The following is a 23,838-nucleotide window of genomic DNA, read 5'->3' on the forward strand; positions in this document are numbered from 1 at the left end:
CCTTTTCATCTTTTCTTTAAAAAAACGAACAGTCGTCGCTTGGCACCTATAGAGCCCCACAGGTGACAGGTGCCCTGTGAGAAGGGCCGTATTTGCAGACCTTGAAGGGAAGGGTCGTGCCTCATGCTGAAACACTTGCCTGCCTGACGTGTAATTATACATGAGAGGGGAAAGCACAGAACAGGCTAAATGAGGTAGCACAGTGGTTTCAGATGAGGTCAGGACACTTTTCTGGCTGATTAAGACTGAGTTAAACAGATTTTATGATGGTATCTCACAACGAGGAATTTTCAGAACAGAAACCAAACCTGAGTCCTGTGGGGTGTGGGTGTGAAAGGTGAGGGGGTGTGTTTCTCTAGCTTACAGCTGTTTCCAGAGCATCTTTAAAATGAGACTCACTGTTTTTGTATTCTTAGTTCTAATTCGTTTGCTTTTGCAAGACATGAATCTTTAAAAGAGACACCGCACTAATAAAGACATCGTGACCATTTTATTTGGCATGGCAGGTAGTGAACGCTCACCAGATCCAGTCAGCGTTCGAACGGTCATTCTCTGCAGATGCCTCCACCAGCAGACACAGCTCTTGGGAGTTAAGATTTGAATTTTTTGGAAAAGGGAGAGAAACAGGCAAATGAAATTATAGTAAGTGACAGAGATGGGGGACCAGTTTCTTCTCTTCAGTTCCTTAAATCTTTACCAAGGCTCTCCTGATACGAAGAGTCAGCCCTAATGGTAGGGTAATCGGTGGGTATTCGGGGGGCCAGACTGTTTGCTGTCACAAGTGTTTTATCCATTTTGGACATGGGTTGCCTTTGACTTCACGCGTGTTTTCTGTTCAGCTCCAGGAAAGCTGAGTTTACAAACATTGTGTTCATTTTGTCCATAGTAATTTTACTTTCAAAAAGGACAGATGTGGAATAACTAAAAAGCCAGGGAATGTTTGTTATGTTCTCTGCGTCACAGTTCATCTGGACCATGGTGACATTTATTGTGCTTCTTACCATGATAACAACTACGGGCTGGTCATTGTTGGTGTTTACTGAGCCTCTGTACAGCTCTGCTCACGTGCCTAGTTAGTGGCGATCAACCTTGATTTCCTACTAGATTTCATTTCTCTTGACCAATCTTTTGGTGATAAAGGGAACGTGGTAAGTGCAACAGTAGATTAAAAGTTTACAAGATAATTCCTTTTTTCTTCTTTTTATTTCAGTGTTTTATTGTTAAAAAAATTTAAACTATTTTTGCATCTGACACTTTTACTTGACAGAAATCAGAATGAATAATTATGCTGTGACCTTATGTTAAGGAAGACAAGTACACTTTTTCCCCTAAGCTAGGTAAATGATTGTTTTAAATTTATTTATTTATAATTTATTTATTTATTTTTGGCTGTGTTGGGTCTTTGTTTCTGCGCGCGGGCTTCCTCTAGTTGTGGCGAGCAGGGGCTACTCTTCATTGCGGTGTGCGGGCTTCTCATTGTGGTGGCTTCTCTTGTTGCAAAGCACGGGCTCTAGGCACGCGGGCTTCAGTAGTTGTGGCATGCGGGCTCAGTAGTTGTGGCGCACGGGCTTCGTTGCTCCGCGGCATGTGGGATCTTCCCGGATCAGGGCTCGAACCCATGTCCCCTGCATTGGCAGGTGGATTCTTAACCACTGCACCACCAGGGAAGTCCTAGGTGAATGATTGTTGATTGTAAAAGCTCATGACTAAGCACTAGAGAGAAAGGGGTATAAATTATTTTTTGAAGTACTTTGCATTTTCATTTGAGAAATCATTTTACTTTGATGGTTTCGTTGGAACTAAAGTCTATTTGACAATATTTTCCTTCATGTTTTCTTGAGGCTTTGCTATTGAGGACTAAGCAGTTGTGAAATTGGTAAAGAACGGGCTTGGGAGGAAGCAGTGACTTGCTGCTGATTTGCTCTGGAAGCAGATAGCAATTAAAGTGATTAGGTGATATTGATTAGTGTGTTAAATAACTTAATTATTCAGAATTTTAAATTCAACTTGGTGGTCTTTGGCAACTTCTGGAATCCACGTGCCAAAAGGAAAAAAGAGAGTAAAAAGGTTTGGCATAGGTTGCGGAAGACTGCCTGGCAACGCACATGTGGTTTGCTGGGCTGCAGCTTCCAGGCTGTCCTCGTAGAAGAGGTGGGGTAGGCTGTGTGCCTCCTGCTAGTGGTTAGAATGCGGACAGGTGTGGGTTAGGACCTGCCCCTTAGAGTCTGAGATGGAGGCCACGGGCCGGGGTGAGCGAGCCACACAGGGAGAGAGCCTGGGTTCCCGACACCAGGCTGTCACTACACGTGTGAGAGAAATGGGCTCCTCCATTGTTCAGCCACTGCTGTGTCGGGCTTTCTGCTTTGTTTTCATAGTAGCTGAGCCTGTATCCTGACTAATAAATTTGATAAACTTGCCTCTATAAAATAAAACAACGTAAGACATGGCAAAATCAGGATAAAGTTCAAACAGAAGCAGCGAACTGGGGAAAAGGTTGTCACAGCTCATGGCTTCAAAATGCTAATTTGTATAAAGTGCTTCTAGATAAGAAAAAGTCTCATGATTTATAGAAAATTGGTTAAAAGTTATGAACTGATTTCACAGAAAAAGAAATAGGTAGGCCTCATGAGCATAAGAAAAAAGTTGCTTTTACAATAAAGAAGAAAAATAAAAGAACACTAAGAGGGCTTCCCTGGTGGCACAGTGGTTAAGAATCCACCTGCCAATGCAGGGGACCACGGGTTCAAGCCCTGGTCCGGGGAGATCCCACATGCCGCGGAGCAACTAGGCCTGTGAGCCACAACTACTGAGCCTGTGAGCCACAACTACTGAGCCTGCGTGCCACAACTACTGAAGCCCGCACGCCTAGACCCCGTGCTCCGTGACAAGAGGAGCCACCACGATGAGAAGCCTGCGCACCGCAACTAGTGAAAGCCCAGGTGCAGCAAAGAAGACCCAACGCAGCCCAAAAAAAGTACACTAAAATACAGTTTTCATCGAGCAGATTGGCAAAAACCCCGAAGTGTGATAGACAGCTTCAGGGAAGGAACACCCCTCAGCCCTCGCTTCAACTGCACCCCTGGCCACCCTGCCCAGCTGCCTGGCCTGTGGCCTCCGCACGCATCCCCCTTCCCTTGGCCGAGAATCCTCGTCCCTCGGGAGCCATTGTCTACTCGCTTCCTTTGTTCAGATCTGCTCTTCTCAACGAGACTTGTCCACCATATGTTTAAAATTATAACACCCCACCCCTATCTTCCTTGCCCTACGGTAACTTATTCCCAGAGCATGGATTTATAATTTACTGATCTGTTATATTTATTGTCTATTATGGGGACTGTCCCACCAGAATACAAGTTCCACGAGGGTGGGGATCTTTGTTGTTGTTTCCTGAAGTATCCTAAGCACCTAGAACAGACTTCATCCTGAAATCGTTAAACATTTGTTAAATAAATAGACAGACTCTACTTGCAAGGCCGTGGGAAGGTGGTAGGCACAGAAGTTACTAACTAACCACCGCGACACTATTTATCAGAGTCACAGTGTCTGTGCCCTTTGACTCAGCAGCTGCAGGTCTAGTTTTCTAGTCAAGGTTACTCCTGGAGCTATAAGCTTACTCATCACAGTTTTCACGTTCTTTTAAAATAACTGCATACACGAGAAACCACTGAAATGACCAGCAGTGGGGGCTTGCTTAAGTCAAATAAGGCACAGCTAACAAGACGGCCGTCTCCTGATGGAAAGATCTCTGCGTTAGCACAGAGGCAAGAGCTCTGTAGCGCGTGCCATCTTCTCTGTAAAAAGGAGAGGGCGGAGGGGTAAGAATGTATGTCCATCCCCGTGTGTGCATGAGGAAGTTCTGAAAGATGCCAGCGAGTGTGGTGGAGAAATGCAGGGGCTTGGGAGACGGGGGAAAGGGTGGGAAAGCTCAGGTCCCCTGTTTGCCTCTTTGTATTTTTGTTTTGTGAAGCAAGGGAAAGTATTTTCAGCTCAAAAAAATGAAACTAAAACACAAAACTTGGAATGGTAGGTGCTATAGATCTAATGAACGTTTAAAACATTTAAGTTTGCTGATAAATATCTTTAGCTTATTTAGGTGTGAAAAATAATTTTTAATTCCAGTAGTTGAAGAATGGTATTTTAGGTGTGTGCTTTGTGACATGTCATCATTCTTCAGGATTGTACGAGTAACATGGATACTGTGTGCTTTGTATGTTATGATTTTTGTTTTTTTTGTTGGAGATAATCATCTGATGTTATTATCTTTTCTTTTCAGTCCTGATGATATTGGGACCTGCTGGTACATCCTCCTCTCTGGTTCCGTGTTCATCAAGGAATCCATGTTTCTGCCACGAAGCAGGTATCGCATAGACATTCTGGAGTAGAGTTTCCGTGGAGCTTGAAACCCTTTTGCAGAATGAGTTCTTTTCCCGAATTCCTCTCTCGTCGGATTTCCTGTTCTGCTGACACAAAGCAAGGCAGCACCTTGGGGTGTTGGTATATAAATCTTAAGAAAGGACTCTTCTATGTTGTAAACACTGATTCAACCTCTTTAACAAAGGGCAAGGACAAAGGACGTGCTGGTGACGTGTTACGTGGACGTACCCGGCTAGTTGAGGACTCGTGTGTTCAGAGGGAATGAAAACTGCCTCTCATACACGTCTAAAGAGAGGCCGAGAGGGTTCCCTGGGCCCACGTGGGACTAGAAACAGAAACCAGGGACTAGGTCACCCCTGGGGATGTTCACCCTGGGACTTTGGCTCCTGGGTGCTGACTGTTGGTTTATGGCCTGTGTCCCTAGAGCTTGCACCATTTGACGGCCGTGCCCATGTCTTTTCTTCGGATCTTCAGGCCACAGTCTGGTGGGGCCGGGGCAGCGGTTACCTAGTTCCAAGAAGCTGTGGCCAGAGAGGGTCAGGGCTCCCCTGCCACCAGCGCGCTGCCCCTGTGCGGGTTCCTGAGGGTCCCTGGAACCACTGAGTTTCGGGAGTGATTTTTTTCCCCCTCGTTGTGTGTGTTTCACAATTAAGTATGTTTATTTTGACTAAAGATTTAAAGATTTTAACTGATTAAGTATCTTTATTTAAAATTACTGAGTAAATAAATTGACTAAATTTATCACAGCATAGCAATCTGCGCCCCTCCATTCCCCGCCTTCTATAACCTAACTCTCTCATAAAAATATTAAGATACATCCTTGATAAATCAATCAGAATGGGTCAGGGACACGTGAAGAATGTGTTTTAGAAATTTTTGTAAAAAGCGTAAGCGAGACGGGGAGAGGTCATCTGTATCGGTCTGCCGAGGTGCAGGATGGGCCCGGGTGGCAGGAAGGAGGCCCGAGGTGGCGTCTCCGATGGGAGAAGCCTCCGGCGTGGTTCCCAGGCCTCCCCACTCTCGTGCTCCTCCCAGATCAGCTCGGCAGGCGCTATTCTGCTTGGAGAATGGCCCCCTGAGGGAGGGAAGAGCCATTGCCTGTTTGTTTGTTGCTCTTGGCAGTAGCAGTACTTACAGGATGGTAGTAGCCCCGGTCGTAGTCGTAAACAGAAGTCGTAGTTGTAGTGGTACTAAAATGATGAGAGAACAGTAGCTAAGGCTTTGGTAGGTAGTGCTTTCTGTCTGCCAGGCATCATTTGAAAAGCTTTATTTATATATAAATCATTTAATTTCATGACTGTCGTTTGAGGTAGGTATGGTCGTTACCTGCATTTCTTTTTTAAACTTTTAATTTTGAACTAATTTTAGACCTACAGAAAAATTGCCAAAAAATAGTAGAGTTCCCATATACCCCCTCATCCAGCTTCTCCTAAAATTATAACGTCTTGTGTGACCATAATACAATGAATAAGACCAGGAAATTCACTTTGGTGCAGTACTGTGAGCTAATCTACAGATCTTTGAATTTCACCGACTTTGTTCCAAGCTCCTCTGTAGGATCCCGCCTTGCATTTATTTTGTATTGCTCTGTAGTCCCCTCCAGTCTCTGGCAGTTCTTCAGTTTTTCCTTGTCTTTCAGGACTTTGATATTTTCGAAGAGGCAGGTGTTTTTTATGATGTTCCTCAGTTTGGTTTTGTGTGATGTACTCACATGATTAGAATGAGGTTTTGCATTTTTGGCAAGATGTTACCTGCGTTTTGTAACAGAGGAAACTCTGGCAGTGTAGGCTGGTGGGTGGTTTTCCATCCTCGAACTCTGCCCGGGAGGCTTGGTGTGACCCTGGGAATGAGTCCGGTCATTCAGGGATTCTGTTTCCCAGAGGAGTTGAATAGAACACTCTTCCTTCAAACACAGGACCTACTATTTGCTCTCTTTCTGGGGGCTCTGACTCTATTTCCAAACTTGGAGGTGGGTAGAGGCAGCTAATATTTAAGCATAGGCATGTTTTTAAAATTACATATAATTTCAATGTAAAAAGCAATGATAATTGCTATATAAATGCTCAAAGGGAAAGGTAAGGAAAAATACCCTCTGAAGTCCGTCATCCAAGGTAATCATCCTTTAATAGTCTAGTCTTTTCCTATCTAGCCTTACATGTATGTGTTCTACATACTTAAGAGCATACTTTATAAACAACTTAATGTCTTGCTAATTTCAATTAAAGAGTATGTATTCGCTTGACTCATTAATGTCAAAAACTCTTTGTAAAGGCTTACTCGTTACGCATTAGGATGTCTGTTTAATGTTCAGTTATTTGAACCTTCCACAGTTTGGTTAATAATTGTAAAGAGTAAGTTTTTGATACTCTTTAGTATAAATAATGGTATAAGGAATGTGATTTGAAGTTTATGCATCTTAGAGAGAACCGAGGTTAGCGACGTCGTGATACAAGGTCTGTTGTACAAATGAAATCTATAGACCAGGTCCCCAGAACGGCACAGGAGCCTGTGGCCATCTTTCCTGACTACCAGCCGTCATCAGCTTCAAGTGACAGCTTGTCCTAACTCGTGGAACGGGAACCCAGTGTTCAGAAAACTGCTGTTCTACAAGAAAGAGGACTTGCAGTTCAGGCCTGTTTGATGAATACGTTGGCTGTCCACGTCTAATTATTTTCAAAGATGTCATGCGTTACTCTTTCTCTGGCTGTCTGTCAAATGCCGGCGAGTCAGGGCTGTAATGGGGTGAAGAAGGGATGGTGTTTCTGACTGAATGACAAGCCAGCGCTATTTATAGATTATTTCTTCACGTTGCGCCTGGTGACCTTTGCTGCGTCCGAGTTATTTGTTTCCTTTGGAGATGTTGCCTTAGGGACAGTCCTGAGATTGTTTTCGTAAGAAGGGCCCTCTGCTGGTCCTACCTGAAAGGTTAACATCAGTGATTCTTACGTATTTTCCTCCAGGAAACACTGAGATTTGATTGAAGCGTCATGTGGACGAGGTGTTAGTAGCAGTCTGGTTTTATAAAACAACTAGTTCACAGATGACTCTCTCCATTTACCATGGTAGCCTGGAAATTGGTTATCCTTATGTATAATAAGTAACCTGACCATTCTCTTGAAAGTTTCAACTCATTTTGACGGGCAATTCACCCCGAACAGTTAGTTTTGGATCAAAGCGCTTTGGACAGCATTTTCACATTTTTGACTAATTCTCATGAAATTGCCTTGACATGTGATATCATCCAGTAGGAAGGGTGGTGTACGCTGCAGGTTGGCTTCCAGATTTCATGAGCTTTATTGAATTCCTCAGTTGACATTTAGGCCAGCATTTTATGGTTTTGTTTTTATTTTGAGACAGGTAAAGGTTGTTCTGTATTTTGGTTATTCAAGCATGAATATTATTCCTTGATGAGATTTTTAACATTTGTGGAGCTTATGAATTCCTTTGTGACTGTCAGTGACAACCTACTCACTCTGCCTCGGTCCACGCCATGTCAGTGAGAAGATGATGTTTTATGAGTTTTACTGTAAACCTATTAGAAATTTACCGAGTTGTGAAACATGGATATTTGCACAGGTGGCTGTCATGTCACTTACAGTGTTGCGTATAATGCCGTTGTTACAATTCAGTGTCTTTGCATGAGCAGAAGGCGGGTGAGCAAAGGTGAGGTAGCAGTGCAGCAGAGGCTATTCTCATTCTCATTGAGGAAAAGGCCAGAGTGGACACTTGCCATAGATGAACATAGAAATGGTAGAAACGGTATGTGTTTTTCCAAGCCTGTAAGCAGAGCAGTTAGCAGTTGTGGTCCAGGCTGTGCCCTGCTGTTCACGTCCACAGTTGTGGTATGTAGATGGGTGTCTTAAGACAGTGACGGGCAGAGGGTAGCGAAGTGTCTTGAAGAAGTTTTTCAAAGGCATCATTTGCAGCAGCCTTGGGGCTGGGAACTGATAGAGGAAAATTATCTTAGCTGAAGGTGCAGGTTTAGAAATCGTTTCTAAAAGAACATTTGGTTTTCTGTACACAATGGGCAGGAAAATACTAATACTGTTTATTGCCCTAATGTGCTCTAAATCAGTGTATTTAAGGAACTGTAATAGACATTATTATATTCCTAAATCTTCTCACTTTCAAAAGTGCCCCACAGTGCTGAAGCCTATTTATAGCAAAGTCACAGCATAGTAACTTAGATTAATGTTATTTTTTGACTGCTGACTTCTTTGAAAGGCTGATAATTCTATGCAATAATTTAGGTAATAAAGATAGGCCCAGACTGTGTTTCTAAACTTTCACCTTGCTGTTTGGGTTGTTTATTAGAGAAGGAAATAGCTTCCCTAAGTGTGTTGCTTTGTTTGTTTTTTTTTTTTTTTGGCTGTACCACACGGCTTGCGGGATCTTAGCTCCCTGACCAGGGGTTGAACCCAGGCCCTCAGCAGTGAAAGCGCAGGGTCTTAACCACTGGACCGCCAGGGAATTCCCTTACCTAGGTTGCATATTAACTCATAGAATTGGAATCTTTTTCTACCAATATAGCAACCATTTTTATACTTATTTGCAAAAAAAATGGTGCACTAGATGTTTTAGATGTGAAGCATTATTGTTAGACAGACTCTTCTTGAATTCATGTTAGTCACAATCTTGAAAAAAAAACACTCCTACTAAAACATTGAATCTGATTTTCTCAGGAGAATCAATTTTATCATAGAGGCCTCCAAGGAAGGCCTTTTAATAGAAATGATCGTGCACACCATATTTAATCATAAGTAGATAATATTTTTATTGCTCTGACAGTCAAAAACTGTCTCTATTTTTCACATTCAGAGCAATCAGTACGCAGTCTCTTCCCCTTCATAGCAATGCAGTACCAGGGTAGGGCCTGTGAGGCTGAAGGGGAAGATCTGGGGAGACGAGGCCGTCGTATGTGCAACATGAAAAAATTGCCCAGGGGTCATTAAACGGTACAGCGTGAACTGGTGTAGCAAAGGCCACAGCGAAGGCAAAATCCCCCCAAAGACAGGGGTATTTTAATGCATGTGGATGGTAGTCGAGGGTGGCTGTTGAGGAAGTGAATTTTGGGTTGCGTTGATGGTTCAGACTGTGGGGCAGTGGTTGGAAAGGAAATCTGAACATAGTAAAGAGCATGAGTGACAGCACGGAAGTAGGCGTCAAGAACGCCAGTGCAAAGATGTGTAGGAGCTCGAGTAGGGCCACGAGAGGAGGACTGTTTGTCTGGGATAGACGTGCGCTCCAGGCGTGGAGAGCTGCCAAGCGTCAGCGATGGTGCCGTTCACGAGAGCCCAGTTTACAAAGCTGCATCGCGTGGCTGGAAAGCCCAGGGCCGCTGGTCCCTTAGGTCTCCGATAACACTGGCACACGTCGGAGAAGGGCGTGTAGCATTGATTTGCACCGCAGTAGCTGTGTCCCCCTACGGTTAGTGTTCCTCTGCCGCCGATACCAAATACACCCACAATTTAAAAATTAAAATTTTGTCACGGTACTCGCGATAATCACATTTTAAATTAGAGCTGGCAGCTATGATGAGGATAAGTGGGGAGACAAGACATTTAACTAATCAGTGCTGAGAGGCTGAAATACTCTCCTCATTTTGACTCACATGACAAACAATGAGCTGCTCGAGATGAAGCATCGCAGGCCTCCTTTCTGCTTGCCCGTGCGACGTGGCAGGTTAATTGATTGCTCAGAGAACTCGCTAGTTGTTCGCAGGAGTGAAAGAAGGTGAAACGGTGGGAGAATGATTCTGTCTCTGTGGTAGGGACTGAAGGCACAATTAAATATTCCTTATTCCACGTAAAGGGCTGTATAGGATTAGAATATCGTATTTTTGGAAGGGGCACAAATTCGTTTCGTCACGTGATGCCTTATGGGAGGTGGACGATGGCGTTTTAAAAACCACTCGCCTGTCATGGAAGGGCGCCCTCATTGGGCATGTGTCCGGAAGGTGTGAAGAGAAGCGGGGATCAGTTCTGGAAGTTGTCCATTACAGGTGAGGTTTACCTCCAGGTGTTGGCAGAATCCCAACAGTGGCGGCACAGATTAAGCTCAGAGGGAAAGCGTGGTTATGGAAGACGGGATGGGAAAAGTAGAAAGCCAAAGGGAAAACGGAATCATCTGAAAACTGCCTCATTGAGTTTTAATGAGGAGATAAGATAAAAGATGCCTTCTCACATGGGGAGACACCAGTAACTTATAACAGGATTAAATGAGGTGATAACACGCTTTTCTAGTTTTCTTTATATTTCTTTGCTGTTAGAAGTTTCTCGTATTTCTTGGAAACATCCTCCCTCCCTCCTTCCCTCCCTTACTTCCAAGAGAAACCATAAGACTGTTTAATGGTTATTTGGAGTGACCTAAAGTGAGTGGATTAACAGCAGAGTAAGGCTAATAGGAGCTACTTATCTCGGCCATTATTTTGTATAGTCCGTTATCACATTGTTTTGCAGAAGCAGGTGACTGGACCTGTCACTGACCAGTTAATGAAATAGTTGGTTAGGCATGGAGTCACAGAAACGTACTTTTATTTTAACTTCTAACTTAAAAATGTTCGATTTGATCTGCACATGGAAACATATGTATAGCTGAATGTATAATTGGATTAAAGTATACACCTACATGCATAAAGGGGTGTGTGTGTGTGTGTGTGTGAGAGAGAGAGAGAGAGAGAGAGAATGTGAGAGCGAGCTGGTCCTCTGGGACTTGACTGTTTTCCCTCAAGCTTCTACAGTTATTTCCTCCACATCCAGCCCAGCAGCAGTTAAGCTGACATATCTGTGTCAGATCACCAAAGCATTCTACTTCATAGGTTAAGTAATTATTAAGTTAAACAGAGAGTTATCAAGAGTAAATGGGGACTGTATTGTTCTTTTAAATATTAATCTGTTATACCTAATCCCTAGGAGGGATAGTGTCCTAACACGTTCATATCTCAGGAGGATGTTTGCCACGAGGGTGATCAATAGCGAAGAGCAAAATGACTGGAGCTGATGTCCAGAATCAAACCTCACCCTCGGCTACTCGTTGTGTCTCTGAGGGAGCTGGATGCTTAGCTAGTACGAGTGAGCCTTTCCGTCCTGCCCTCTGTCCTGAGTGGCTCCGCTGCTGGTGTTTATATGCGTCTCCTTCTGTGTTACTCAGCCACCCTACAAATGTAATCGAGCCTCCACGTGCCTGCCTGGACCGTGGTGCTGACACACGGAGACGCTGCTGTGGGTCCCCAGAGCCGAGGGATAATGGCGTTGTGCGCAGAGAGGCGGGGGCGGTCTGCTCGTCTGCTGCTTCACGGAGCATCAGTAGGGTGAGACTGGAGATGTGACTTTGGGTTTAACAACCTGCAGGTCACAGGTGGCCTGAGTGATCCCGTCTCAGTCAAGTGGTAGAGCTCGTTGTGCAGATGAGCACTGGAGAAAGAGAAGTTGCATTATTTCCAGAAATTTCACTGTAGAGAGGAGCCGGGGAAGCAGGGTGGTAGGTGTAGGTCCACGGGGACTTGTCTCTTCAGAAGAAGCCAGAGCGTGTCTGTGGGTGGATGGCAGTGACCCAGCAGAGAGGGCTTCGCACAGGAAGGAGGGGCCTTGCTGCAGAAGTGGCTGGAGCCTGCAACGGGGCAGGTGTTGGCTCTGGAAGGAGTGCGAGCGCTGCACCCTTTCATGTGCTCTCGATCAGAGCCACAGATCCGTGGGTGGGTGTGGGAGCCCAGTGGTGGGCGCTGAGGGGTTTTGACAGAGAGGGAGGTGGTGAAGCAAAGGGAGTGTTGAGTGCCCACTTAATCCAGTGGTCACTGAGATGTGGTCGTTTAGGTTCCGCCCACCGCCCAGCAGGTGTTTGGGGGCAGGTGTGGAGCAGGTGGGTGTGGGCACTGCTGGCTTTGTGCTTTGCCAGGGACGCGGTAACGGGGCCAGGGGAGCAGGGCTTACGGGTGCGCCCAGGCACTGGGACTGAGGATACGTGTCTGGAATTCCATCTCTGATGGCTTCATAAACAGCTTGTCACCTACTCTAGAAATTTTTTTGAGTCTCAGTTCTGGCCTCTCTTTTCTCTCCTGACAGTTGCTTTTCATTTTCTTTTAGCAAGTAACCCTTCAGAGTTAGGAATGACCGTACCTGTCAAGTCACCTGCCTCGGTCACCACCGCCAGGGCCTTTGTTAAGTTGTCAGAGCACCTCCCCACCTGCCCTCAGGACTGCTTCCGTATGAAGCCATATCATCGTTTAAAAGCTCACGCTTTGCTTGTTGATCCCTTGCCTAAGGAGCTTAAGTGACATTCAGCCGCCAAACAGATAAAACCCAGCCTCTGCATCGAGGTGTGCAGGGCAGCTCAGGACATGCCAGGCTGCTCCCTCTGCTGGGACGGCCACTTCACCCCTCCTCACCTGTGAAAACCACATGCTTTCTCAACTGTGAGAGTCTTTAAAGGCCTGGGCTGTATTGTCCATCTTTGCTTCCCCGGTGCCTAGCACAGAGCAGGCGTTCAGTAAATATTCGTTGAATCGTACTGGTTCAGGATTATATTTTTAACGTGCCCTTTAAAAAAATCACTTTAAAAAGGAGCTTAGCAATACTATGCTAAGCTAATTAATGCCTTTAGAAATCACTTGTAATAAGCTATGATTTATTGGAAGTCAGGTTAGTATAGAGGAGAAGAGTTGGGAGGGAACAGGGCTGCAGTGTGTCGGAAGGACGGGTCCAGGGAGCCCGGGGTGGAGGTACCACGTCATCCGTGCAGGGCGTGGGAGAGGGGAAAGGGCAGACGGCATCTTACTGGGTATCGTTCATTCGCCGTCTGTATTAATTACAGTGAAATTATTAATACTGGTTGCATAAAACAGTTGTACGAGCATAGCAGGAGCTGCTTACTTTTTCTCTCCCGTAAGAGAACCCTGAAGGTCCACGGCCAGGACAGCCCTAGGTCCCCATCCTTCTTCTCGGCTCATAGCTTCCACTCAGGGCACAGGCTGGCTGCCAAGCTCCAGCCATCACGTCTGCAGTGGGAGCTAGAAGCAGGGGAGAGGCAGACGAGCAAAAAAGTTAACTTCCATCTTTGAAACAACATTTCTCTTCACATCACATTGTCCAGGTGTGGTCATATGGCCGCTTCTGGTCGCCCAGGAGCCTGAGGCATGTAGTCTTTTATCCTGAGATGAATTATGCCCCTGAAAATAATAACATAAAAATATCGTTCTAAGGAGAAAGAGGAGAATGGATATTGGAACAGACAGCCAGCAGCCTCTTTAGTCTCCCTCACACTCTCTTAGTTTGTCAGTTACCTTTCTTTACCAGACGTGTCTGTTGCTCAGCCCTGTACCTTTCTCCTTCAGCTGTTACATCATCTGTAACTTCCACTTGTCCTACCTGAGGTTGACTCAAGTCCAAGTATTCCCAGGACACACACACACACACACACACAAGGTAAACATATATATTAAAGATTTTAAGGAAGTGCCGGGAAGGAACTCCAAATAAGGCAAATACGTCTTGAAATAAATGTGAGCTTGGTTGGACTAGAGTTGATGCCGTCGAAGGGAGAGTTTAGTTGCACTTGATGTAAATATGTGCTGTGTTAAATTTGCAGTAAGGTAGATGTATAAATTAAAGGAATAGGGTAAAATACGTTAAAAGATACAGTGGGATATACCAAAGCATTCCCCCTTTGGGTATCAGCTATACTTTCTGCCCCAGTACACAGCATCTTCATCTTGGACAGCTAACATGATTTTAGCATCATTTAGACCATACTCCGATGTGATACCCGATCCTCAGAGCAGTACTGTTCTCTAGAGAGGGAGCTCGGTGGCTGGGTCCAGTTGGGAATTTGGTTGCTATAACTACAGCTTCGCAGGTGAGCGGTACATGTAAGTCAGGCTTCCATGGTCCTTGGACTACTGGCGTTGGTGGTGTCCTAACAAAGTAAGTAGCCTTCAAAGGAAGATCTCTGATGTGTTTGTGTGTAGAGATGATGTGGTATCACAGGTCAGCTGATGCTTGAAGTCTTCAGTCGGGGAGTTTAGTCATCTATGGTCCTCGTATAACTGAGTGTGTGATTTCATCCTAGAAGTCCCTATTTGCAGTGATGTTTGGATTTCTCTTGCAAAAGTAGATATTATATTTCATAAAGGTTTTCAAGTCTGACATGCATGCGTCAATGAAATACAGTATTGTTTTTCTCTGTAAAATGTTGGAATTGTTTGCTGCTAAGCGTAAAGGAACTCCCAACCCTTGTGTGTGCACACTTATTTTGGGGAAGGGTTGGTTTGGAGGGGTGTGTGAATTACTGTTTCACCTGTATGAATTCAAAGTGTCTTAAAATACATAGCAACTAAATTGGGTTTTGTTTAAAGAAATATGCTTTCAGTATTGGGGACACTGACAGAAAATGACGAGAGTAAGGCTGTCGCTAAGAGAGAGATTCATAGAAGAAGCAAATTATACTTGGTAAAACTGGAATATCTATTAAAATAAAATTTCCAGTTAACCATAGTTCAGGGACCTTCTATTTTATTTTACATTGACTATAAAATTATTATGACTATAAAATTACATATATAGGTACATGTTATATATAATAGACAACACCAGTCATATATTTGAACGTTAAAGAAAATGAATTTATTCTGTACTATGAACCCCACTTTATTTTTTAGATGTACTAAAAAATTTTTTAAGTACTTCAAGAATTAAGAAATAGTTTAAATAAAGTGAAATAATAGCTTAGACATGTATATCACTGCCTTTTTTATAAAAGTTAGAATTTAATTAAATATAATGTGGGTTTAAAAGCTGCCAGCTTAATATTTATTACTGATTAGAATATTGAACTGTAAGTTCAAAATATTAAAAATATTTATTTCCTTAGATATTTTTGCCACACATTTATGGCTTTATAGGTGTTGGATACTTTTGCTGTTAAATATAAAATATAATTTCTGGTATTGAATGTTCATGTGTTATATAGATCTACATAAACATCAAATAACTGGATTTTTTTAGTTCTGCTTTTCAAAGTTTTTTTTTGAGTCAGACATTTAAGGATAATTTTTACATTATCTTTTACTGATGACTCACTCTACGTTTTAATTCTGTAAACTGCTTAGTGTGTCGGTTTCATTAAGATATCTTTGTTATTTCTTAAACATTTTCAGATAATTTTTAAAATTAGGGCCATGGCCAAAATCTGTCCAACACTTTCCTGTATTTTTTTTTTATTATTATATTTTGGTTCATTAGGGTGCAGTTAGAAAACCACCATTAAGTATTCATACTTAATTCAGTTTTACAAATAGGAAAACTATTTTCTTTCATCAGTCTAAATCATATCCAGAATGTATATAAGTATGTATGTATGTGTATCAGAGATTTTCTGCTGCCATGGTAGTTTTTATAGTCTATAATAATAATAATTAATTCTTATTCAGAATTTTGAGACCATTTCAATTTACCACTTTGTCACCTCATCTTGGATTTTAACTAATATATAATTTTGGAAACAGAGAATGCATAGGATCTTCAAGGTTTTATAATCATTATCCTATTTAAGTGAACTTTAAAAAGAATTGAGGTAATATTGACATATATGAAGTAAGCTTTTGTATGTTAATTTTGTATATAGTTAATTTATATAGTTATATGTCGTTTATATTATATATAGTTATATATATATATGGTTAATTTTGTGTATGGAAGCATCATTGTGGCTAAAAGCAGAGATTTTTTTTTTGGTTATTTATGTCAGAGTACAGAGTAATTATTGTCCTTCGAGTAAATGGAGAAGAGCTGCCTGATAACCTCTCAAGCCTGAGAAGTATTTTTTAACTTTTCTAAGAATGTGCTTGTGGAACAAAACGTAGAAAAAACCTTGTTTAGAGTCCTTGTATTTGGCAATAAAGATGTTTGGGAGATAACATGAAAGGTTTGACTGAACTGGGCCTGTTACTGGATTCACCTGGCTTAGAATGGGTACGGCACTGAGGTCCAGGCTCTGGAGGTTTTCAGTCACTACGATCTGGGCTGGACTTTATACTCCTGTTTTCAAAGCTTACAAGCAGTTGGTCAGTCAGATCTGAACTGAGCAGCTGGGCTAATGACCATGGAACCAATGTGTAAGCACTGGAGTTTTAAGATGAGTGAATGAGGGGACCCTGGAAGATGCCATATAACTGGGACTGGAGATAGGAACCCCATCTCTGTGGCCTTGGTTAGCCAAGGTCAAGGGCCTGACCAGTGTTTTCATGGAAGTAGAATTCGATGTGAGAGTAGTTGAGGAGGACTGATGATGGAATTTAGTGACTGAAATTATAGATAAGGGAGAGGATTGACTAAAAGATGCTTTGAACTTGCGTGTCTGGCAGTGTGATGCATTTGACAGCTACAGCCTAATCCAGAGGGTTGAGGTGGGTGGATATTAGAGGTGAAATGAGTATTTTTGATTTTAGGGCAGGTTATGGTTTGTGCTTTGACAGACAGGGGAGCTGCAGGGAATATGAAGACATGATCTGGGCATTGAGTCACCTGAAAAGCTTTGGGGGAAGGGGAGGGCAGGGGAGGGGAGGGTGGAGGGGCAGGTAAATAGGGGGAATACAGAGCCAAAAAAAGAGATGCTTATCATGTCAGAAGGCTATAGGGACAGACTTTGACAACTAAACTTGTGCTTTACTGCCCATTCCAGTCCTATTTTGAAGCAAGTCATGCAATATATTGCCAATTCTTACATAAAGGGGATGCCAGATATTATAAATCCTATTGAATTTTATAAGTGAGGTAGTATTAATTTTTACAAAACATAGTTTGAAACTGATGGTTTGGGTTGCTTCCAGTTTTGGGCTTCTGTTTGTGTGGACGTATGTTTTCATGACTTCTTGAATACATACCTAGGAGTGGAATTGCTGGGTTATGTGGTAAATGGATGTTTAACTTTATAAGAAGCTGTCACACTGTTTTCCATAGTGGCTGTAACATTTTGCCCTTCCCACTAGCAGTTTTTGAGAGTTCTGGTTGCTCCACGTCTTCTCCAACACTTGGTATTGTCCGTCTTTTTAATTTTAGCCACTCTAGCATATATGTGATGGTCATCTCACTGTGGTTTTATTATGTGTTTCTCTGAAGACTAGTGTTGTTGAGAATTTTTTAATGTGTTTATTGGCCATTCACATATCTTCTTTGAAGCGTTAGTTTACCCGCTTCAAACAGTTTTTTTAAAAAATTGGATTTTGCCCATTAAAAAAATATTGAATTGACTGTCTTATTTTTGAGTGTGTTCTTTATGTATTCTGGGTACAATTCCTTCTTTAGATATATTTAGCAAAAATTTTCTTCCAATCTGTGGCTTGCCTTTTTCTTAACTGTGTCTTTTAAAAGCAAAAACTTTCCACCTTAATGAAGTCCATTTATGTCAGTGTTTTCTTTTATAGTTTGTACTTTTGGTATCCTGTTTAAGAAATCTCTTCTTCACTTGATGTCAGAAAGGTTTTCTCACGTTTTTCTTCTAGAAATTTAATAATTTTAGCTCTTCCATTTAGGCCTGAGATCCATTTTGATTTAATTTTTGTGTATGGTGTAGGTAAGGGTTGAGGTTTGGCTTATGTCTCTTGATACAGATATTCGTCTGTTCCAGAACTATTTATTGAAAAGAACATTTTTTATGCATTAAGTTGCCTTGGCACATTTATTAAAAATCAGTAGACCAAAGTTGTTTCAGGTCTGTTTCTGGACTCTTTCTTTTCTTCTGTTGATCTATTGATACATGTCAGTTCTTATACCAATACCACATTATCTTTATTTGTGTAGCTTTATAGTAAAAATCCTGTAGTATAAATCCCTCACTTTTGTTCTATATCAAAATTATTTAGCTCTTCTATGTCTTTGCTTTTCCATATAAATTCTGAAATCTGCTTGTCAGTGTTAGGGTTTGACTGGAATCGTATTGAATCTGTAGATCAGTTTGGGAAGGTTTACTACCTTAATATTGAGCCTTCCAAACCATGAACATGGTATAGCTCATAATTTATTTAGATCTTCTATTATTTTCCTTTGTAGGATTGCATCCCCTTTTGTAGTTTTTAGTAGTTTTGTAGTTTTGTAGTTTTACAGGTCATACACAGCCTTCATTAACTATATTCCTAAATATTTTTTGATGATACATACTAGGTTTTCAACTACCTCAGTCTATAAGAACAGATCTGAAACAGGTTAAACAACATTGCCAGGGTTACTGTTGGTAGAATTAGAAGGAACGGTTATTTACAAAACAAGGGGAAACAAGATAAGTTTGGTTTGTGAAAAATGTCCACATTCCATGCAGTTGAATTCAATAAATTGACATTTTATTACTTGATATCTTCGTAAGAAATCACACATATGTGTGAATTTATGCTTTTCCTTTCTTGGAAATGTGTTCTTTTAACTTCCAAGAATTTTGTGAATGCAGTATTAATTCAAGTGACCTGAATTATTGTTTAGGTCCTATTTTATAAAGACATGTGTGCTATTTCAACATCTTTTATGACATATACCGGATTTGGGGGAGGCTGGTGGCTGGGTTTGGGTGCCATTCGTATAAGCCTTTAAAGAATATCAGATGTTTCTGTTGCCATTATTTGAATGTTTGATTCTTGAGATCAATTCAGGTTTTTACTGGTTAGGATGAATCTGAACTATTCATTTGAATTCATCTACCATTTTTCTCACTAACAAGTTACATAGGTCTGTTCAGTTATTTCTTCATGTAATTGTTTATTTTACCTCTAATGAATTTTACAGAAGTCAAGTTATTTTCTTTTATTGTATTATTATTTTTTATATAAATGTGTTTATTTTATTTTTGGCTGCGTTGGGTCTTTGTTGCTGTGCACGGGCTTTCTCTAGCTGCGGTGAGCGGGGGCTGCTCTTCATTGCAGTGCATGGGCTTCTCACTGCGGTGGCTTCTCTTGTTGTGGAGCACGGGCTCAGCAGTTGTGGCATGCAGGCTCAGTAGTTGTGGCCTCTGGGCTCTAGAGCACAGGCTCAGTAGTTGTGGTGCACGGGCTTAGTTGCTCTGCGGCATGTGGGATCTTCCCGGAGCAGGGCTTGAACCCGTGTCCCCTACATTGGCAGGTGGATTCTTAACCACTGCGCCACCAGGGAAGTCCAAAAATCAGGTTATTTTAAAATAAGACCTCAGAGCTGAGCTTCCTCGCCTCTTCAGCTCATCCACAGTGTGCTTTGCACAATGAAACGGGGAAGATTTAACCAAGGCATTTTGGATAAGGCATGTGTCCAGAAGCTGATGGGAAAGCTGTTATGGACCATAACTTTTCTGCAAACTGATCAGCTGCCATCTGTGTACAAAGCACTGTCATCAGCAGAGAGGCCTGTTTGTGCCACTGAGTAGACTGATAGCAGCACATCAGTTTAGCTGAGCTGTTCCCCAGCAGTTGGTCACGAGGACATAGACACCACCAAAGTGTAGTCATCACCACACCACTGGCCTTTGCTGCTTAGATTGTGGCAAGAGACAAAAACTGCTTGCTCCCTTCACCCCCGTACAGCTGAGGTAAGAGCCACCTTTTTTCTCTAGAAGGGAAAAATAAGAGCAAAAGCAGCCTCTTTCAACTTTTCCCATGTTGCTTTGATATAAATTTATGCTCGTCTTCTCCACGGTAATCATTCCAGCCAGGTGCACAGTTCAGCATCCCTCTGGTGGTGGAGAGCCGTGTGTGTAGTAGAGCTCGGGTACATTTTAATAACAAAATTGCTTGCCGAGCCCACCTAGGCGTTTGACCTTGAAGGCTCAGAGGAGAGCAGACATGGCAGATTTCCCTACGTGCCCTTGGCTTCGGAGAGTGGGTAATGAATAGAAATTGATAAAGAGTGTCTGTCAGGCTGCCGCTGAGGTCATGAGGCTGGTATGCGGAAACAGTGCCCGCACGACACGCGTAACTCAGAACTGCAGCCCGGAGGGTGGGTGGGTCACCGGAGCAGGAAATTGGCCATCAGGCGGAATGCAGGCTCCGAGCACAGGCTGCAGCCCCGTGGACTCAGCCGGAGAAAACACGGGGGGCCATGGGGCGGGCTCGAGGCTGCAGACACCCAACTCCTCTACAGCGAGGCAGCACTGTTGCCGCTGCTTCAAAGATATGGAAGCCAGTGCAGGTTAGATTTGTTTTAAGGGATTGAAATGTTAACAGCATAAGTATCAGATGGCTAGTACTTCTGTAGTTACTTAGATCACAGGCTACTGAGGAATGAACAGAGGGGGAGAAAACATAGCTCTGAGGCTTCGCTTGTCATTTTTTTTTCCTGCGCTCTGTTTTTATAAGCGAAGGTTAAAATGTGGAGATTCGCTGTGTAGAGGAGCCAATCTCTGTTCGTCTGTGCAGGGTGATGACTGTTAGAATACTTCTAAATGAGCCTTGAAAGAAACTGTCTGTTCAGTTCTCCCAACTAGTTCTGAAATAGCCTGTTCACACACACAGCTTCTATGTGTACTTGGTGTGTGTATGTTTTTGTTTTAAATAGCTGTTACTTTTTTTTTGCTTGTTAAACTAATGAGTGAGGACCAAATATTTTTAAAAGATTAAATGCATTTTTATGATGTCTTTAAAGCCGCTGCCCTCTTCTGTTAAATGTATTCCTGTGGAGTCCACTGATTTTTGAGAATGGAATCGATTGCATCAGCAGTTACTCGTTAGATTTTTTTTTTCTTAATGTGTATTGCTATTCTGCTATCTGAAGACAGGGGCATGTGAGTATTTTTTGTAAGTCCTAAATAAATGAATTGGTTTTGGTTTAGGAGCATCAGGCCAGACATTTTTTAGGTTTTAGTAACTGCTTATCATTTCCTAGAAATGAAGATATGAAAAATGGATATCTCGGAGAATCACGTTTTCAGTCATTTTGTAAATTAGGATTGCCTACCAGTGTAGTCACGGTGTGATTGCTGTGTATTCCCTCTCTGGATGTAGCCTGACATGAAAAAGTTTACATTCCAATACTGAGGAGTTGCATTCCACTGGGCAGTTCTGACATACCACAGGAATGCGGAGGCCCATACAAAGGGCAAGCTTAGGGCCACTGACGGAAGAGGCTTCCGTGCTCAGCGACTGCCTTTCGTGGAAACTCACACTCACAGCAAGTGCTCATGACTCAACTTGGATGGGGAAAATGTGGTCACAGGAACGCAGGACAGGGTGGCCTTCCCTCAGAAGGAGCCTGCAAAACCCTGTCCGGTGAATCATAGCCTGTGGGTATTTGTGAAAACTAGGTAAGATTTTATATTTGCAGGCATTGGTGCTGTCTTCCTGTGAGCCTTGAACTTGAAAGTTTATCAGGCTGTTAATGTTTTTCTCTATTTTACCTTATGTAGAAGACTAATTACTTTCAGTAAATTTTTTGTCTGCATATTGTGGGTACTATCAAGTCATTCCATTTTGCACCTGTAAAAATATTAAACTTAGTTTATTTCACTTTTAGGAACAATTTGTAATTCTTAATTTTTAATTTGTTCCGTTAAAATAACTTAATGGGAGTGAAAATCTGGATTGTTAAACTGTCTTTGGAGCAACCATTCCTCAGTTAGTTTTACTGGGGGAATATGAGCATTTAGTAATACTCTGTTGTGCTGCAGGTGGTCTTTTCATTAATCATTTGCTGGGAGTTTAACCTTTTTTTTTTTTTTTTTTTTTTTTTTTAAATAGCGCAGAGGACCAATAGTTTAATGCAAAGTGAGTCTGCGTCACTTTTAGTTGTCACCTTTGGTTGTTTAGTGTGAGATTATCAGGACATTCTGAAATTGCATTGAGGTTAATAGTTGAAAGCCAAGCTATACACCATACATTTACAAAACAATTTAGAAGGATTTAAAGACTATAGACATTGAATGTTCACACCTTGTAGAATCAGAAGCCTGTCAGCGTTCTTAAAACACACAAACCGTACTTCTCCATTTCTCCACATCTCTTTCTAACTTTCTGGCCTTTTGTGAAAGGCTGGCATCAAGTAGAGGAAGGGCTAACAGGTTTTTAAGTATTCAGACCGTCTCACTGATAACTGTTACCTACATCTTTTTTTGAAAGAGTTATTATATATGTATTTTAATATTTGTATCTTATATGTAAATGCCCATGTACATAGAAAGACTGAAATTACCAGAAGACAGGGATAATTTTTTTTTTAAGTTTAAATTCAAAGTTAAAAAAAAGCTGTGTCACTTTAAAAATTGAGTTTAAATTTAAAAAATCTCTTTGTTTATCTTGGTACGTCGTATTATGAGTGCCATTTCAAAGGAGCAGATGTGCTAGTAGTTGAATTTCTGGCGGCAGCTGCCTGAAGAGGCTTGGTTTTTATAGATTTGACATTTAAATCTTTGAGTCTCCCAGGGTAACCCTCAGGCTCTTGATGGTCATTTGTAATTTTGCTGAATTCGAGTTGCCTTCTGAATTCCAACAGCTGACTTGTCTTTTTCACTCAGCTAGCCAATGAGTGAGCAAGCTTCTGAGAATCCACCTTCCCACAAAGCTCTGTTCCCCACTTGTCACTGGGTTTATGCTTGACTGGTATAAGAGATGCACTATAGCAGTATTCCTGAGGAGGTCTGGGAATTATTCCTTGTACATGGCAAGCTTACCAAAGACCAGAGTTCTTATATTATTGAGTGTGGAAAAGGGCTATAGCAGAAAGTCAGAGGAAGGGTCAGGTCGGTGTGGGATCCCAGAACCCTGGCTGATGGAGTCTGATGGTGATTTGGGGCATCTCTTTTAACCTACTCTTAGGTAGATTGGCTTAGTTTCTCCACTTACGCAATGAAAATTGAACTGGAGGGACAGTTCTCATGGGAAGAGGAGGATGGTGGGTCATACATATTATAAGCACTTGGGGGCCTTTTCCTAAATAGAAATATTTGAGGGCTTTTGATGTAGCACATTGGACTCTGACATACTTTCAGGTGAGAAGCTGGAGGAAAAAATGCCAAGAGACCCTGTACTATATGATTTTCAAGTTTTTTCTCAGCTCTGACATTCAAGAAATGCATTTTGTTTTTTGCGGTGCGCGGGCCTCTCACTGTTGTGGCCTCTCCCATTGCGGAGCACAGGCTCCGGACGCGCAGGCTCAGTGGCCATGGCTCACGGGCCCAGCCGCTCCGCGGCATGTGGGATCTTCCCGGACCGGGGCATAAACCCGCGTCCCCTGCATCGGCAGGTGGACTCTCAGCCACTGCGCCACCAGGGAAGCCTGCATTTTGTTTTTGAGATGCACTGTAGGCAGCAAATATGACATTCTTTTTTATTAAACTCTTGGCGCTCGCTGTTCTGCCTGTTATCACAACTTTCTGTGTGGTCATCTTCCATGGAATACAAACTATTTAAGAATAGGGGCTATATTTAGTGAGCTTCTTGTAAGCTCTGTATTGATTACATAGTTCATGTTGATTCTGTAGTACGTGTCCAGTGAGTATTTGGAAGAGGGATAGGAAACAAAATTGTAT

General features: G+C 42.4%; 1 protein-coding gene across 7 annotated transcripts in view; it reads left to right on the forward strand.

The window, feature by feature from the left end:
* RAPGEF2 (Rap guanine nucleotide exchange factor 2) overlaps nt 1-23,838 on the forward strand; it is a 246,466-nt gene that overhangs the window by 98,963 nt on the left and 123,665 nt on the right. For 5 of the 7 annotated variants that reach the window (XM_027116832.1, XM_027116838.1, XM_027116833.1 and 2 more), the window contains exon 4: nt 4,274-4,357. In XM_027116832.1, the coding sequence (XP_026972633.1) occupies nt 4,274-4,357 (84 nt within the window). Of the gene's footprint in view, nt 1-4,273; nt 4,358-20,134; nt 20,508-20,543; nt 21,619-23,838 lie in introns of those variants that run through there. The other 2 variants (XM_027116834.1, XM_027116839.1) reach the window with 2 other exon arrangements.

The sequence above is a fragment of the Aethalodelphis obliquidens genome, unplaced genomic scaffold (genome assembly GCF_003676395.1).
Source record: "Aethalodelphis obliquidens isolate GAN/ISIS:26980383/991018 unplaced genomic scaffold, ASM367639v1 scaffold17, whole genome shotgun sequence".
Taxonomy (NCBI): domain Eukaryota; kingdom Metazoa; phylum Chordata; class Mammalia; order Artiodactyla; family Delphinidae; genus Aethalodelphis; species Aethalodelphis obliquidens.